We start from the raw sequence: 15,352 nt of genomic DNA on the forward strand, positions 1-15,352 counted from the left end.
CTGGGAGGTAACAGCTACGCAAAAGCCAAGACAGACAAGGAGGAAGGCGGCTACTTCATTTATAAGGAGGCCAGGGAGGGCCTCTCGGATGAAAATGGCATTTGAATACAGCTTACTGGAAAGTGAAAGAGAAAGAGCACTATCTGGGAAGCTGATTCCAGAGAGAACAGACCCTGAAACAAGATGTGTTTAGCCTGCTCAAGGAACATGGAATGACAAGGAGGTCAGTGTGGCTTTAGAGACTTGAGGAAGAGTGACAGTGACAGGATATGAATAAAGGAGAAAATTAGGAGTCAGACCAGTCCCAACTTTGCGAGCTTTTACTCTGAGTGTTCTATGAAGCTACTTGGGGGTGAGCACCCAGTTAAAGACTGATAACCATTCAACCAGTATTTAATGGTGAAACTAAGTAACAATATCTACATTCAAGTTTCATTTTAATTATATCCCACCTCTTCCCAAAAAAGATGTGAGATGGCTTGCACAAGAGTATAAACAATAAAAAGTAAAATACAAATGAGAAAGCGGGACTAAAGAGATGCAGAGCTAAACAACACCAAATAGATGTAAAAGACAACTATGCAGATCATATGGGCAAGCAGAGTGAATATGAAGTGAGCCCCCAAACTAAATCTGAGCTTCCTAGCAGCCCAGGCAAAAGGAGACACGTCACATGATATAATTCTCATTGTCAAAATTATAGACTCCAGTTCCTCCTAAGGAAGCAAATTTTGAACTAGTCCTAAATTCTAAAAGAAATCTTTCACTTAAAAAACACGGAAGACCTAATATAGTAAAAGATGTCCTTACCAGTCTTCTGAAAGCAGACAAAGTCACAAATCTTACATGGCCATTTCTTGTAAGTTCCTTCAAGAACATAACATTAAAACTCAATTCAGGCCTAGAGATTTTGAAAGATCTGAATATAGCCCAGGTATAAAGTTTTCCAACAATTCATTTTAATTTAAGGCTAGAATTTTAGGAACTTTCAGGACTAAATAGATCAAATTATGTTTTATTAATTTTAATATAAACCAGAAAAGCATGCAGTAAGATTGACAAACAATTGTGAAAAATTAGCAGCCTGATCAGGGCTCTTGCCTGAGCCTCAAGGCTACTTGTAGATGATGAGAGATTGTCACTCTAGAAGCAGTTTAGGATATTTTTTCAAAGTAATAAGAGTCCCCAGGGTACCACCTGTTATGAACTTCAGTTCATAACTGTGTCCCTCCCAAATTCAGATGTTGAATCTCTGACTCTCAATGTTATTGTATTTGGATACACAGTCTACAAAGAAGGTAATAAAGGTTAAGTGAGGTTATAAGGGTGGGCCTTAATCCAAAAGGACTGATGTCCTTAGAAGAAAGGAAGTGGAAGGAGAAGCCCTCTCCACACACTTATACAGCAAAGGCCATGTGACAGTAGAGTAAGGGAGCCATTTACAAGCAGAGTGAGAAGCTTCCCTAGAAACCAGCCCTGATGGGTTGACCTTGATCTTGAACCTGTAGCCTCCCGAACTGTGAGAAAATACATTTCTATTGGTTTAGCCACCTAGTATTTGGTGTTTTGTTATGGCAGCCCAACTAGACTAATACACCACACTTTAAAACACAAGCAGTGTTATTTTGGTTGGCTAATTTCTCAAGATAGATGTTATCAGTTACTCTTAGTCATAAGCAACACAGAGTCTTGGCAAATCCACAAGAATTAGCTGCCTAATACAGCCCCTGATAACTAAACTAATTAACCAGCTATAAGAACTATTTAATGTAATACACCTGAATTTTGGCGACACCTGCAGAATAATTAGTATTAAGTCATGCTTTCTGCAAACAGTTAATGGGCTTAATTGTCTATTAAGGACATTCCTTGTTGGCATCCAGTGACCTCTCCTCCAGGAATAATAAAGATTAACAAAACAATTAATGGAAATCCCTTCCAGCAAGTCAGAAAAACTAATCACAAGTACAGCTTCACATATCCAAAAATCACTTACCAGGAAGCAACAGCTCTACAGAGCACAATCTATAGTAAGAATCAAATCTGTGACCCTTCTTAAAAGTACTCAAAATGGGCCCCTACGTGAATAAACTATATCACGGAATCCCTGCCTTTTCTACTCATCAAGCACCTGAACCGTCCAATCAGTGCTACCTTCTCTCTTGTTGGGACAATTCCAGTGAAATTTTTTTTTTTTTTTTTTTTTTTTTTTAGACAGATTCTAGCTCTGTCGCTCAGGCTGGAGTGCAGAGGCGCAATCTTGGCCCCAATGAAATTTCTTAAACTGTATAATGCAAAGAGTACTAGAGAAGGAGCCATCCTGATTTAGTTACAAAGTATTCTAACACATTATCATAAGGCAAAAACTAAGCATAAATGCTCAACAAATGCTGAAGAGTTCACTAGTTTCAGAACCTCACTCCAAGATGAAAAAAAAAAGGAATTATTAGCTTACTGATCTTTCCAGAACATAATATTCCTGTTGCTACTAATCCCAATGCAAAAAAAAAAGTCTACAGCTGATGTGATTCTTTACAACACAAATCCTGTTTTCTCTCCCAAACTGCTTTTAAACAGAAGACATTAGGTTAAGTTATTGTATCTATTCAGCCCTAATTTCACAGTGTGACAGTCAGGTTCTCTTTGCCTTTAAAATTCTAAAGAGCCAATCTAAGAAATGGCTGACAGCACCACATACCTATAATGTCATCAGGAAACAAAAGCCAGTCCTAAGTATGAATAGAATGAAAGTACAAACTGAAGAGGAAAAGAGATAGTTAAGAATATAAACACTAAAGAAACAAGTTAAGAAATAAGTCTTCCAAGCCTCTTATTCTAAGCAGAACAGTTTGTATAAGACAAATAGTCTATAAATGCTCCCAGTGAATTACAAAAATAAGAGACCTTCATCATATCCTTTCTGAGTTACTCAGAATTATGAGCTTAATGTGTAAAAAATTACACATTAAAGAAATGTTCAAGATGTGTATCACTATATAATCATATAAGATACGGCTTCACTCAAAGCATAACCAAATCTACACTACATTTTTAAATCGGATTTTATTATATTCAATTATACATTGTGATTGCTTGTTTCTTAATTATGTCTTATTAGAGCACACAAAATGCAAGCTAATCCTATCCCAACTGATAGCAATTCACAATGACAAGTCCCTCTGAAAAAGTTTTCTGATGCATAAAAACAATATCCCCTAAATAAAAACAATATCCTCTAACAGTACAAAGAGATGTATTTAATATCAAGTGACACTAAACAATTTTTGCTTAAAGTCAATTGAAAATTCGTTGGTGTCTTGCTTCAGACAGCACTTAGGGTGAATTACTACACCCAACACATACAGTTTTTCAACATTTCAATTAACTCAGTTATAGAACACTTCTGGGGACCAAAAGCTATAAATCTCTTAGGCAATAAAGAAGGTCATTATCTAATATTAAGTAAAATCACCCCACTAATGCATAAAACTGAGCCCAAAGTTGACAAAGTCAACTTAAAAACTTCCCCCTACTCTTACGTCACCAAACTGACCTCTTTTTCTACTTCTATTGCAGCCCCACATCCTTCTTTAAGCATCGTCCAGTGATCTTGTTTTCTGGTGACTTCCTCAGAAACAATGTTTTACAAAAAATTAAGAGGTGTTATGTGGTCAAATTTTGGAAATTCTGGGCTACACAAATTGAAGCAGATTTCTTAAATGCAGAAATCAGGGACATTTAAATATGTTATCATTCAAAGTGTCTAGGGGAGAGAGAACAGGACATAAAGAATATATAGCATTTCTGTAATATACTAATCTATTAAAACATCAATCAATTAACTTTGTTTCTCACTATCTTCCCTCCCCCGCAACATATACATATGTAAACACACACACATAAAAATTTTTATGGAATTTTCAACCATGTACAAAAATTAAAAGATCTGTCAAATAGGTCAGGCACTGTGGCTCATGTAATCCCAGCACTTTTGGAGGCCAAAGCAGGCAGACCTCTTGAGGACAGGAGTTCAAGACCAGCCTGACCAACATAGTGAAACTCCATCTCTACTAAAAAAAAAAAAAAAAAAAAAAAAAAAAAAATTAAAAAAAGAAGATCTGTCAGATGAATCCAACTTCAACAATTATCAACACATTCCAGTCTTCTACATTGACAACCCCAGTTACTCTAACCCTCCTCTCATTATTTTGAAGCAAATCCTGGACATGATATCATTTTTGTTGGTATGTATTTCAGTATATACACTGCTTAAGAATAATGTTTTTGGCTGGGTCTGGCGGCTTACACCTGTTGTCCTAGCACTTTGGGAGGCCAAGGCAGACAGATTGCTTGAGGCCAGCCTGGCCAACATGGTGAAACTCCCTCTCTACAAAAAATACAAAAACTAGCTGGGCTTGGTGGCACACACCTGTAGTCCCAGCTACTCAGCAGGCTGAGGTACAAAAATTGCTTGAGCTTGGGAGGCAGAGGATGAAGTGAGCTGAGATCACGCCACTGTACTCTAGCTTGGGTGACAGAGAAAGACCCTGTCTCAAAAAAAAAAAAAGAATGCCTTTTCAAAAAATATATCTATATAACGTTTATCTTAGAATAAATTTTTAACAATTGCAATTGGCTTCTTGTATCTCTTTTAATTAATGCAAAATATTTGTACATATTTATGGCACACATGTGATTTTGTAATATTCACAGACTGTGTAATGACCAAGTCAGGTGTATTAGTCTGTTCTCAAGATGCCAATAAAGACATATCTGAGACTAGATAATTTATAAAGAGAAGAGGTTTAACTGACTCACAGTTCATCATGGCTGAGGAGGCCTCACAATCATGGCAGAAGGCGAATGAGGAGCAAAGTCACATCTTACATGGCAGCAGGCAAGAGAGAGCTTGTGCAGGGGAACTCTCATTTATAAAATCATCAGATCTCATGAGACTTATTCACTATCATGAGAAGAACACAGGAAAGACCCACCCCCATGATTCAATTACCCCCCACCAGGTCCCTCCCATGACACATGGGAATTATGGGAGCTACAATTCAAGATGAGATTTGGGTGGGGACACAGCCGAACTATCAGGTATTTAGGATATCCATCGTCACTAGCATTTATCATTTCTATGTGTTGAGAACATTTCAAGCCTGGGGTTTCTTGTTCTAAGGGCTACCTAAACTTTATTGTGCTTTCAAATCACCTGGGACTCTTGTTTAAATGCAGATTCAGCTCAGGTAGGTCAGGTAGGACCTGAGATTCTGCATTTCTAACAAGCTCTCAAGTGATATTTTTAGTATAATTCTCAAATAATGTTCAGCACAATTATAGGTTTTAAATGGAAAAACACTTTTTAATTATATTCTACTTTGTTTTTGACAAAGACTTTATACTTTTAAAAGAATCAATAAAAGTCAGAAAAGGGTCTCCTAAGAATCTCCTAAGTATCTATTTTATTTTATTTTATTTTATTTATTTTATTTTATTTTATTTTATTTTATTTTATTTTATTTTATTTTATTTTATTTTATTTTATTTTTTGAGACAGAGTCTTACTCTGCCGCCCAGGCTGGAGGTGCAGTGGCACTATCTCGGCTCACTGCAAGCTCTGCCTCCAGGGTTCATGCCATTCTCCTGCCTCAGCCTCCCGAGTAGCAGGGACTACATGTACCTGCCACCACACCCAGCTAATTTTTTGTAATTTTTTGTAATTTTTTGTATTTGAGACGGGGTTTCACCATGTTAGCCAGGATGGTCTCGATCTCCTGACCTCGTGATCCACCCACCTCAGCCTCCCAAAATGCTGGGATTACAGGTGTGAGCCACTGCACCCAGCTGAAATATTTTATTTTCTTACCAGGTGTCAAATGTAATACAAGAATTTTCCCTTATTACTTCCTGTTAAACTGTACACACTTATAGTATTCAAAGCTAAACTCCTAGCACATAAAAAAACTGACCACTATAAGGACAAAGGTCATAATTTATTTCATGGCTTACTATGCTGCCCCACCGGGAGTTGAACTCCTGAGCTCAAGCAATCCTACCACCTCAGCCTCTAGAGTAGTTGGGACTACAGGCACATATCACTGCACCCAGCTCCCATCATCTTAAATAGCACATTTGAGTATCTTATTCTTCCACACTGAGAAGATGCAATCCAAAATAGTACCTTTAGAGCTATTTTTTAAAATAAGAAGTGCTGATGGACTTCTACTTCAGGCCCAGAAAAAATAACAGGGACTAACAAAGTAACGAACAAACAAACAAAACAGGTTTCAAAACACTGCATATTAAAGTGGTTAGAATCTGCAGGGCAGTAATGGAGATGGGAAAGAGCATCACAGGGAAGTCTGCAGATCTGTAGAGGGTCATCAGCTGGGTATTGATCAGCACACATGTGACAGGTAACTACCCAAGGCCAGGAAAACAACCTGAAAGGATTAGAGGGACTAATGATCTGAACTCACACAGGGCTGGAAATAGTGCCTATCATCCTAGGCCAGAGTGAAAAAGTCTCACAATTCTTATGGTATTGAGTGGAATATTCAAAAGAATTTTGTCACAGTAGTGAGACAAACTTAGCCCTAGACTAAATGTTGGTCTGCTTCTAACTAGCAAAACATAAAACAAGGCCTGAAAAGAGCAAATTGTTTCCAAGTAACTTAACCACATCTCAGAACAAAGCTCAAGAATAGTGGAATACAAAAATACCAAAACCAACAGCCATCAAGATAAAACTGGCAATGTCTAGCATCAACTCAAAAAGTACAAGATGCCTAGGTGTGGTGGTTCACAGGCTGAGGCCTGCGGATTGCTTGAGGCCAGGAATTCAAGACCAGCCTGAGCAACATAGCAAAACCTGAAAAAAAAATACGAAAATTAGCCGGGTGCAGTGGCACACACACCTATAGTCTCAGCTACTTGGGAGACTGAGGTGGGAGGATCACTTGAGCCTGGGAGGTGGAGGTTGCAGTGAGCAAAGATTGCGCTACTGTGCTCCAGCCTGGACAAGAGAGCTAGACTCTGTCTCAGAAAGAAAAAAAAAAAAAAAAACTACAAGGCATGTAAAGGAAGAGGGAAAATTAATCAATGGAAACTAACCCAGAAATGGCACAGATGATAAAATTAGTAGACAAGGACATTAAAACTCTTATAATACCCGTATTTCATTTGTTCACAAAGCTACAGGAAAAATTAAACATGTAAGCAGAGACATGAAAAAGACCCAAATCAAACTTCCAGATAACGAAGATAAGCTTCTATATCTTAGATTGAAAAGTACAATCTAAGATAAACAATAACATTAGATGGGATTAACAAGAGATTAGGAATAGCAGAAAAGACTAGTGAACTAGCATAGCAACACAAACTATATAAAACAAAACACCAAGAGAAAAAAAATGCGTTTTTTAATGAACATCAACATTCCATGAACTGTAGGACAACTTGAAGTGGCCTAAAATAGAGATAAATCTGACCAAAGACATATAAACCTAGACACTAAAATCTACATATACACATACACACATACACACACACACACACACACACACACACACAAATTGCTGAGATAAACTGAAGAAGAATTAAATGGAGATATATAACCCCCATGCATGGATCAGAAGATTCAATATTAAGATGTCAATTTCATATATTAATCCCAATCAAAATCCCAGCAGGTTTTATTGTAGAAACGGACTAGCTTATTTTAAAATTTGTAAGAAAATGCAAACAACCTAGAAGACCCAAAACTACTTTGAAAAGATAGAATAAAGTAAAAGGGGCCAGGCACGATGCCTCACTTTGGGAGGCCGAGGCAGGTGGGTCACTTGAGGTCAGTAGTTCAAGACCAGCCTGACCAACATGGTAAAACCCCGCTTCCACAAAAAATACAAAAATTAGCTGGGCGTGGTGGCGCACACCTATAATCCCAGCTACTCAGGCAGGAGAATCATTTGACCCCGGGAGTCGGCAGTTGCAGTGAGCTGAGATCGTGCCATTGAACTCCAGCCTGGGTGACAGAGCGAGACTCTGTCTCAAAAAAAAAAAAAAAAAAGTTGAAGGGCTTACACTATGTCTGCAGAACTTAAAAAAAAAAAAACACTATGTCTTCAGTAATCAAGACAGTACGATATTGTTATCAATATAAACATAAATAGAACAGACTAGAAAGTCAAGAAATAAACCCACACATATAAAGTAAATTGGTTTTTGACAAAGTTGCAAAAGAAAGCAAATAAAGACAGCATAGTCTTTTTAACAAGTGGTGTTGGAAATGGATATCCTTACACACACAAAAAAAAAGGTACTGGAAAAAAACGGTAGAGAAGGATCATTCTAGTATACTGGAAGTGTTCTATATCTTCAGCTGGACAGTGGTTACACAGGTAAAAATTCATCAAGCCATATACTTAAGATTTGTGCACTCTAGCATATATATGTGTACCTCAAAAAGGAGGACAAATGAAATTAGTATATAGAGTAAGATCCCATATTTAATGAAAAATTATTTCTGGCCATCAACATTTCATATACACACATACATTCACACAGAAAAGGGAGGGGTCTGGAATTCAGTTCTTCTAATATCAATGATAATAACTTATAGATGACAAAATTTGAAATAATTTTTTTATTTTCATCTTCACAGTTTTCTGCATTTTCATTGTTTGAATTATTTATCATGAGAGTACTATTTTTATAACAATAGAGTGATTTTTTTTCTTAAACTGGAAGCAAAAGTATTAATAGTGGATAATGCTAGTGAAGAAAATACAAGTGGGCCGGGCACGGTGGCTCACGCCTGTAATCCCAGAACTTTGGAAGGCCGAAGCAGGTCAATCACCTGAGGTCAGGAGTTTGAGACCAGCCTGGCCACCATGGTGAAACCCCGTCTCTACTAAAAATACAAAAACTAGCCAGGCATGGTGGCATGTGCCTGTAATCCCAGCTACTCGGGAGGCTGAGGCAGGAGAATCACTTGAACCCAGGAGGCAGGGGTTGCAGTGAACTGAGATGGCGCTACTGCACTCCAGCCTGGGTGACAAGGCAAGACTCTGCCTCAAAAAAAAAAAAAGAAAAGAAAAGAAACTATGGATGATTTTTTTCTTCCCTATTGTTCTGTATATGTTTAATTCCTCCACCTAAAAAACTTTTATAACTATGAAGACTGTATAGCAATACTAAAAAAATGTATATACATGGACAAGATCCACACGAAAACCTGAAAAACAGGTAGTATTTTGGGAAATGAGATTGCTGGACAATGTTTCTATGACTCTAGTCTCTACAAATTTGTACAACCCACAATATTGTTGTCCTTTTTATAAAGGACAACAAGGATTACCTCAACCGAGTATGGGCCCCTTGATTTGCTTGTTCGTAGTCTTTTCAGTCTTTTAATCTAATAAATGTTTTATACTTTGTGTTTATAGTTTACATGTTTTACATACCCACATAACCATACATATATTTAAATCTAGCTTCTTTAGCTGACTCTCAAATTACCAAATAATTACTATTTTAATTCAGCTGTACAACATTCCCTGGTTACAAAGACAACATCTTGACGAATGGAATCAAACACTCTAGTCAAGGCATCAAGGTTATTTCTGGTGGCAAATTAACCTTATAGCCTGGTTACTATCTGGCAAATTTATTAAAATCAAAAGAACCTTCTTAACAAAAGAGGCTACAGATCTAGAAAGAAGGAAATGAACGTCTGTGTGCCAAACTGTGCTAGGCACTTTTATATACTCTCATCTCGTGTGATGTTGCAAAAAAACACAGATCGTATTAGCCCGTTTTCCAAATGAGGGAACTAAGACATGGTGGTTTTAAGGAACTGGTCTAATGTTACCCAGGTAATACAGCAAGTTTCAACTACAACACACCACCACAGCACTTCTCACCACAGGCTGTGACCACATCTATCTACAAGTAATGGCTTGAAAAAACCTGACCATACCACCCACCATCAATACTACAGGCCTCAAAGCCTTCAGGAAATCCCAGTGTTAACAATTACACAAGGTACATTAAGACATGGGTCCACAAGACACTAATTCTGAGCCAAAGTATGGGAATTGTGTTGCCCCTTACATTCACATACGCTGCCAGACATCCCAGGACTTCCAGGAAGCACTGTTTCTGAGTATTCTAGTAGTAATTTTCAAACAACACAGCATCGGTAGGGCCAAGATGTCCCAGGGTACAAAGAGAGCTAGAAACCAAAAAACCATTATATGATGGGCTCAAATGAAGAGAAGAGATGGCGATGCAAAGAACATTAACACCTAACCCAACTCCCAGGACTCGGCTCAGAACAGGGGAAGAGACTGACTGCTTTCCTTTCCTTTCCTGCCACAGACTGTGTTATGAACCTCAAAGCTGTTTGTTCAAAGCCCTGGTCAAAGCCTGGACCCCTTCAACAAAGTTTACTTTGAATTAAACACAGGGCTGACCAAAATACTCTCCAAGGAGGAAGAGAATTTAACAGGTGTCTACAATAAAGGATTTTCTACGTTTTTGAAATTTCAACTTCTGTGAAGACATAAGAGTTGATGAAAACGTGAGCCTTCCACTGCCTTCAAACCTCCTTGACATCTGTAACCAGAGTGTGTCTTCAAAAGCTCTGCTCCAAGGTTCCGATAAGGTCTCCTGAAGTCGCAACCAAAGTTTGTCTTCCCAATTAAACTGGCTATTACAGGCCAAGTTATAAAGAGAGACAACATTTAATTGGAAAGCAAATCACCTAACAGTAAGTGGCAGACACATTTCCCAATTAAAAATCTGACAAGAACTCACAGAAATAAAATATCTCCAAAATGCCATCTTATTTCCCATCTAGAGAGGCTGCCTCCTCTGACTTCCCACCAAACAAAAGGTTGGCAAGGGAGATCAACAGAAAAGTAGAAAAATTGTATGTGTATATGCTTGTATGTGTGTGTGCACGTGTGTGTGTATAAAACACCCAAATCTTACATCAGCAGGGTAAAAGAAAAGTAGGTGTGTGTGTCTGTGTGTGTGTGTGTGTGTGTGTGTGTGTGTGTGTGTGTGTGTGTAAAACTCCAAATCGTACATCACACATCAGCAGGTAATCAGGATTCTGTCCCCACAGTTAGTTCCATTTTAAAGGGCTAGTGGCAAGACTTAAAACCAAAAGCTGCAGTTGGCCGAAGCCTCCAACAAACTGAATTCCAAGCACTATCTGTCCCCTCACCAAAGCCCCACCTCACAGGCCTGAGGTCCTCTTCTGTAAAGCCCTGGAAGTCTACCCTTTGAAACATCTGACTGCCCTGACATATTTTTACTCAATAATTTTTAAATAATTAAGCATTTTTATTTGAGTCAAAAGGCACTTAAAAAGTATATAATACTTACATTACAATTACACTATACTTCATCTTTATTTTTGGCTTTTAAATGCTTTAAAGTTTAAATACTTTGTACTAGCAAAATACTTTATGCTAGCAAAATAGAGTCATTATTTAACTATTTAGTCCAAGGGCTGGAAATAGCGATGAGACTTGGATATTCCCCATGTCTACACCTACTCTGTCCTTAAGTCAAACCCTTATCCACCTGTAGTTTTTTGAATACAATATTAAAAATGACTGTAACAATAAAAGCTACCCCAACTATTAGGAAAAGCATTGAAAAAATACAAAATTTTATGATACATAATGTATCATAATGTAGTACAGAAATGACATTTTCACACATGTGAGCAAGAGAATTAAAGGAGCATTTTTAACATTCACTATTTAAAAAAGAAAAACTACTACTCAGTGATACAAAAAGATATTTTTTAAAAAGCTAAACTGATCAAACTTTTCAAAAGACAGTACACTCTCTAACAGGTAATTTATTTTGTGACAAAATAAGTCCATGGAAACATGAAAGGAGCTAGCAGGTATCTGGTACATGTTAGGAATGCTCAGACCTTACAAACACGAGCCTAACATGGGTTTTCCTTTTTGTGGCTTGTTGCCAAAGCAACTAGGAAAGCTATAGTCTTTGGGAGAGAATTTGAAAAAAAAGTTAAAAGATAGGAGGAGATAAGCAAAGTTTTATATCAGGAATTAAGAATCATGAATACAATGTTGCAAGAAGGAAAACACAAAGGACAGAAATTGAACAGAAATACAAGAAGCAACTTCCAAGTGACAGCACAATTTACTAACAAGAAATATACATTCCTGGTTCTATTACCCACAGGACTCTCCCCTCATTCCCCATCCCAAACACCACAGTAATACAACCATTGTCCTCTCATTCACTACCACTGTTTATAAAATTTAAACCACTGGGTATGTTCAAAAGCGTATTAGGAAGGAAATAACACGAAGTTATAGCTACCAACATCCTCACTCCAACACCAAAATCTCCCTGTGACTCAAAGAAATGTTGAAATACAAACACCAACACCATTCGGTCTCAAGGTCACATGTAACAATGTATCCCAAACCTTACTAAACTTGCCCGGGATACTAAGGATAGACATTCCCTTACACCACACTTATAAAAAATATATAACAGAAGTGTTATTCAGTGATCTGAGGTGATCAAGGATAAAGTAGAAAAATGAGGGCTGGGCGCGGTGGTTCATGCCTGTAATCCCAGCACTTTGGGAGGCCAAGGCAGGTGGATCACAAGGTCAAGAGATCGAGACTATCCTGGCCAACATGATGAAACCCTGTCTCTACCAAAAGTACAAAAATTAGCTGGGTGTGGTGGCACACACCTGTAATCCCTGCTATGCAGGAGGCTGAAGCAGGAGAATCACTTGAACCTGGGCGGCGGAGGTTGCAGTGAGCTGAGATCGCGCCACTGCACTCCAGCCTGGAGACACAGCAAGACTCTGTTTCAAAAAAAAAAGAAAGAAAGAAAAGAAAAGCAATAATGCACAACAGAGATCAAAGTAAAAAATGCCTAGGCCTGATAAAGTGCAGGGCATATATTAATAAACTGGCATAAGAGATGGATGACCACAAAATCTTTGCCATTAAGCAGTACGGGGTTCCTCCTGGAGAACATGAAGGAACGGTCAACCAAAGGCAAGGTATGTTCTGAATTAGCATTAGTAAAAAATGCTTTAGGTTGGCTTTCATGCTGTTTTCAAAAATATGACATTTAGAGTAAATTCAACTGGCACTGAAGAAAGCACAAATAGCATAAAAGAAATGGGAAGAGCTTGGAGAATCAAAAGTAAACAGATGAGATGGCACATTTCACTTTCATTAGAAATGGCTAATCCTCCTGGATTTCCATAACATTTCATGTCTCTCTCGTAGTCTTATGTCATCATTTTTACTGACATGTTTTATCCCCCAGGTAAACTATACTCTCCTCAAGGGTAACACTGTGCCTGCTTTATTTTTGCAAAACTCAGGGCATTTATTCATTCAGTCAACAAATGCTATTAAATATGTAACATGTGCCAGACACCATACTACAAACTGGCACTAAATACCTATTGCTTAAATGTTGACTACAAGGTAGAAAAAACAAACAAGTTCAAAAAAGGATCCAAATAATGTCCAGGAATTCTAATTCCACAGGAAATTCAGATGGGAAACAACAAACATTCTAACTGAAATTTTAGTATCATGACATACATCTACACTACTTGTGTATTGTCGCAGCGAGAATGTGGGCCTATCGATTCACAATAGAACAGCACTTCCTCTGTATGGCCTACCAAGTATATTAAGCATTTCCACGCAGAGATTTTTTCTCTTAAGCCCAAAAGAAAATTAACAGTAATGATTTAGCAGGCTATAATCGTAAAGCTCCCTAAATAAGACCCATAAGATGTGTCTTTGTCAGTGAGTGGTAAGCTGTTTTAATGGTTTGATATATTCATTCATTGAAGTGCTTAGTACCCATCAGATAATGTTGGGCCCTGGGTTTTCAAAAGATGATCAACACATTCCAGGAGCCTTGCAAGAATTCAAACAAAAGTTTAGCATTGTTGGGGAAAAATAGGAGTGTTTACGAAAAATAAATGAGTTGAAATTCAAATGCCAACAACGTAAAAAACGTGCCATAATAAATTTTATTTAGATTGGTTTTAGTCAGTACCTGTATCATCTCCAAGGTTCTTGAAAGGGTTCCCCATCCTCAATATATTTCACTTTTTTTAAAAAAGTTCCTAAAAGGTCCACCACTCCCAGTCCACCCCCACCTTAATCTTCTGGTAGGTGCAGAGCGGGAGTGCATTGAAGATAATCTGAAACTGGTTTGGTTTGGTTTTTTTAAGGAATGGACCAGAATGGGAAGGCAGAAAAAGGCAGAGCAAAAATCGAAAACCAATGTGTGCCTTCAAACCCAGTCCTCCTACCAGCTCACTGCAGATTCTTGTATTTGTGGCTGTGGCCACGCACAGGTGGTTGAAAGTATCCAGAGTGTGAAAACACAATCTGCAACTCATCACAGGAGTCTCCAGACTCCAAGGCCTTACATCCCAAAGTCCAGGAAACAAGACGCCTTTCTCAGTGAGTGCTGCTACAGGCAAACAATAAACAAACATTTTAGGAATCAATAATTAACACACCTTCACTTGGTCTTCTCTAGCAAACCCAAATAGCGTGCTTTGGGGCCCCGGAACTGTAATAGAAGGTGCTGCCCCTAAAGAAAAGACTGAGGCGGGGCTCCTCTCTCTATAGCTAACCCCATAAAAAAAAGGTGGGGGGAGAATTGCTGGGGCCCTGGGGAGGGGTTAGGGCCCTAGGGAGGGGCTGCGGGAGGCAAGGAGGAAAGGGAAGGGAGAGCAGGGTGGGACCCAGCTAACCCTTCTCCCTTCCAAAGCGGAGATTAAGCCGCTGCCCCCAGTCCCCAGACCCTGCCTCCTGCCTCCCTCACCTGATCACAGAGATGAGCAGCCCCGAGGGGTCTTTGCTTTTGCTGACTGTGCTTCTGTATTTCCCACCAGCTGCTTCTGCCGCCATCTTGGACGCTGGGAGAGCCGCTAGGCTCCAAGGAAGCCAAGAGTACGTAAATTCTGTATTTGACCCCGCTGGAGTCTCCACCAATGGGTGAGGAGAATTCCAGAGGCGCGGAAGTGGAAAATCCAATCACTGAAGTGAGGAGGCGGGACTAAGGGAACAGGTTTTGAGGCAACGACGCTCCTGTTCGCTCTAAGCACTCTGGGAGTCGTAGTTTTCCTTCTCCGTCTCCTGGGCGCGCATGAAAGCTAAACCAGCTGCAACTTCATGAGTCTTGTAATGAGTGTCTTCATTTGTCTTTATTCTGACTTCGAGCTTTTTTCGGCTTCCTTGCTTTTAGAATTTTGTCAGGCTTTAAATCAAATTTATCTGATGATGCCAAAATTTGT

General features: G+C 38.7%; 1 protein-coding gene across 2 annotated transcripts in view; it reads right to left on the reverse strand.

The window, feature by feature from the left end:
- EXOC4 (exocyst complex component 4) overlaps positions 1 to 15,017 on the reverse strand; it is an 850,866-nt gene extending 835,849 nt beyond the window's left edge. For both annotated transcript variants that reach the window (XM_010357736.2, XM_030932531.1), the window contains exon 1: positions 14,881 to 15,017. In XM_010357736.2, the coding sequence (XP_010356038.2) occupies positions 14,881 to 14,966 (86 nt within the window). In that variant the 5' untranslated portion in view covers positions 14,967 to 15,017. The remainder of the gene's footprint in view (positions 1 to 14,880) is intronic.
- Positions 15,018 to 15,352: the final 335 nt, after the last annotated feature.

The sequence above is a fragment of the Rhinopithecus roxellana genome, chromosome 6 (genome assembly GCF_007565055.1).
Source record: "Rhinopithecus roxellana isolate Shanxi Qingling chromosome 6, ASM756505v1, whole genome shotgun sequence".
Taxonomy (NCBI): Eukaryota; Metazoa; Chordata; class Mammalia; order Primates; family Cercopithecidae; genus Rhinopithecus; species Rhinopithecus roxellana.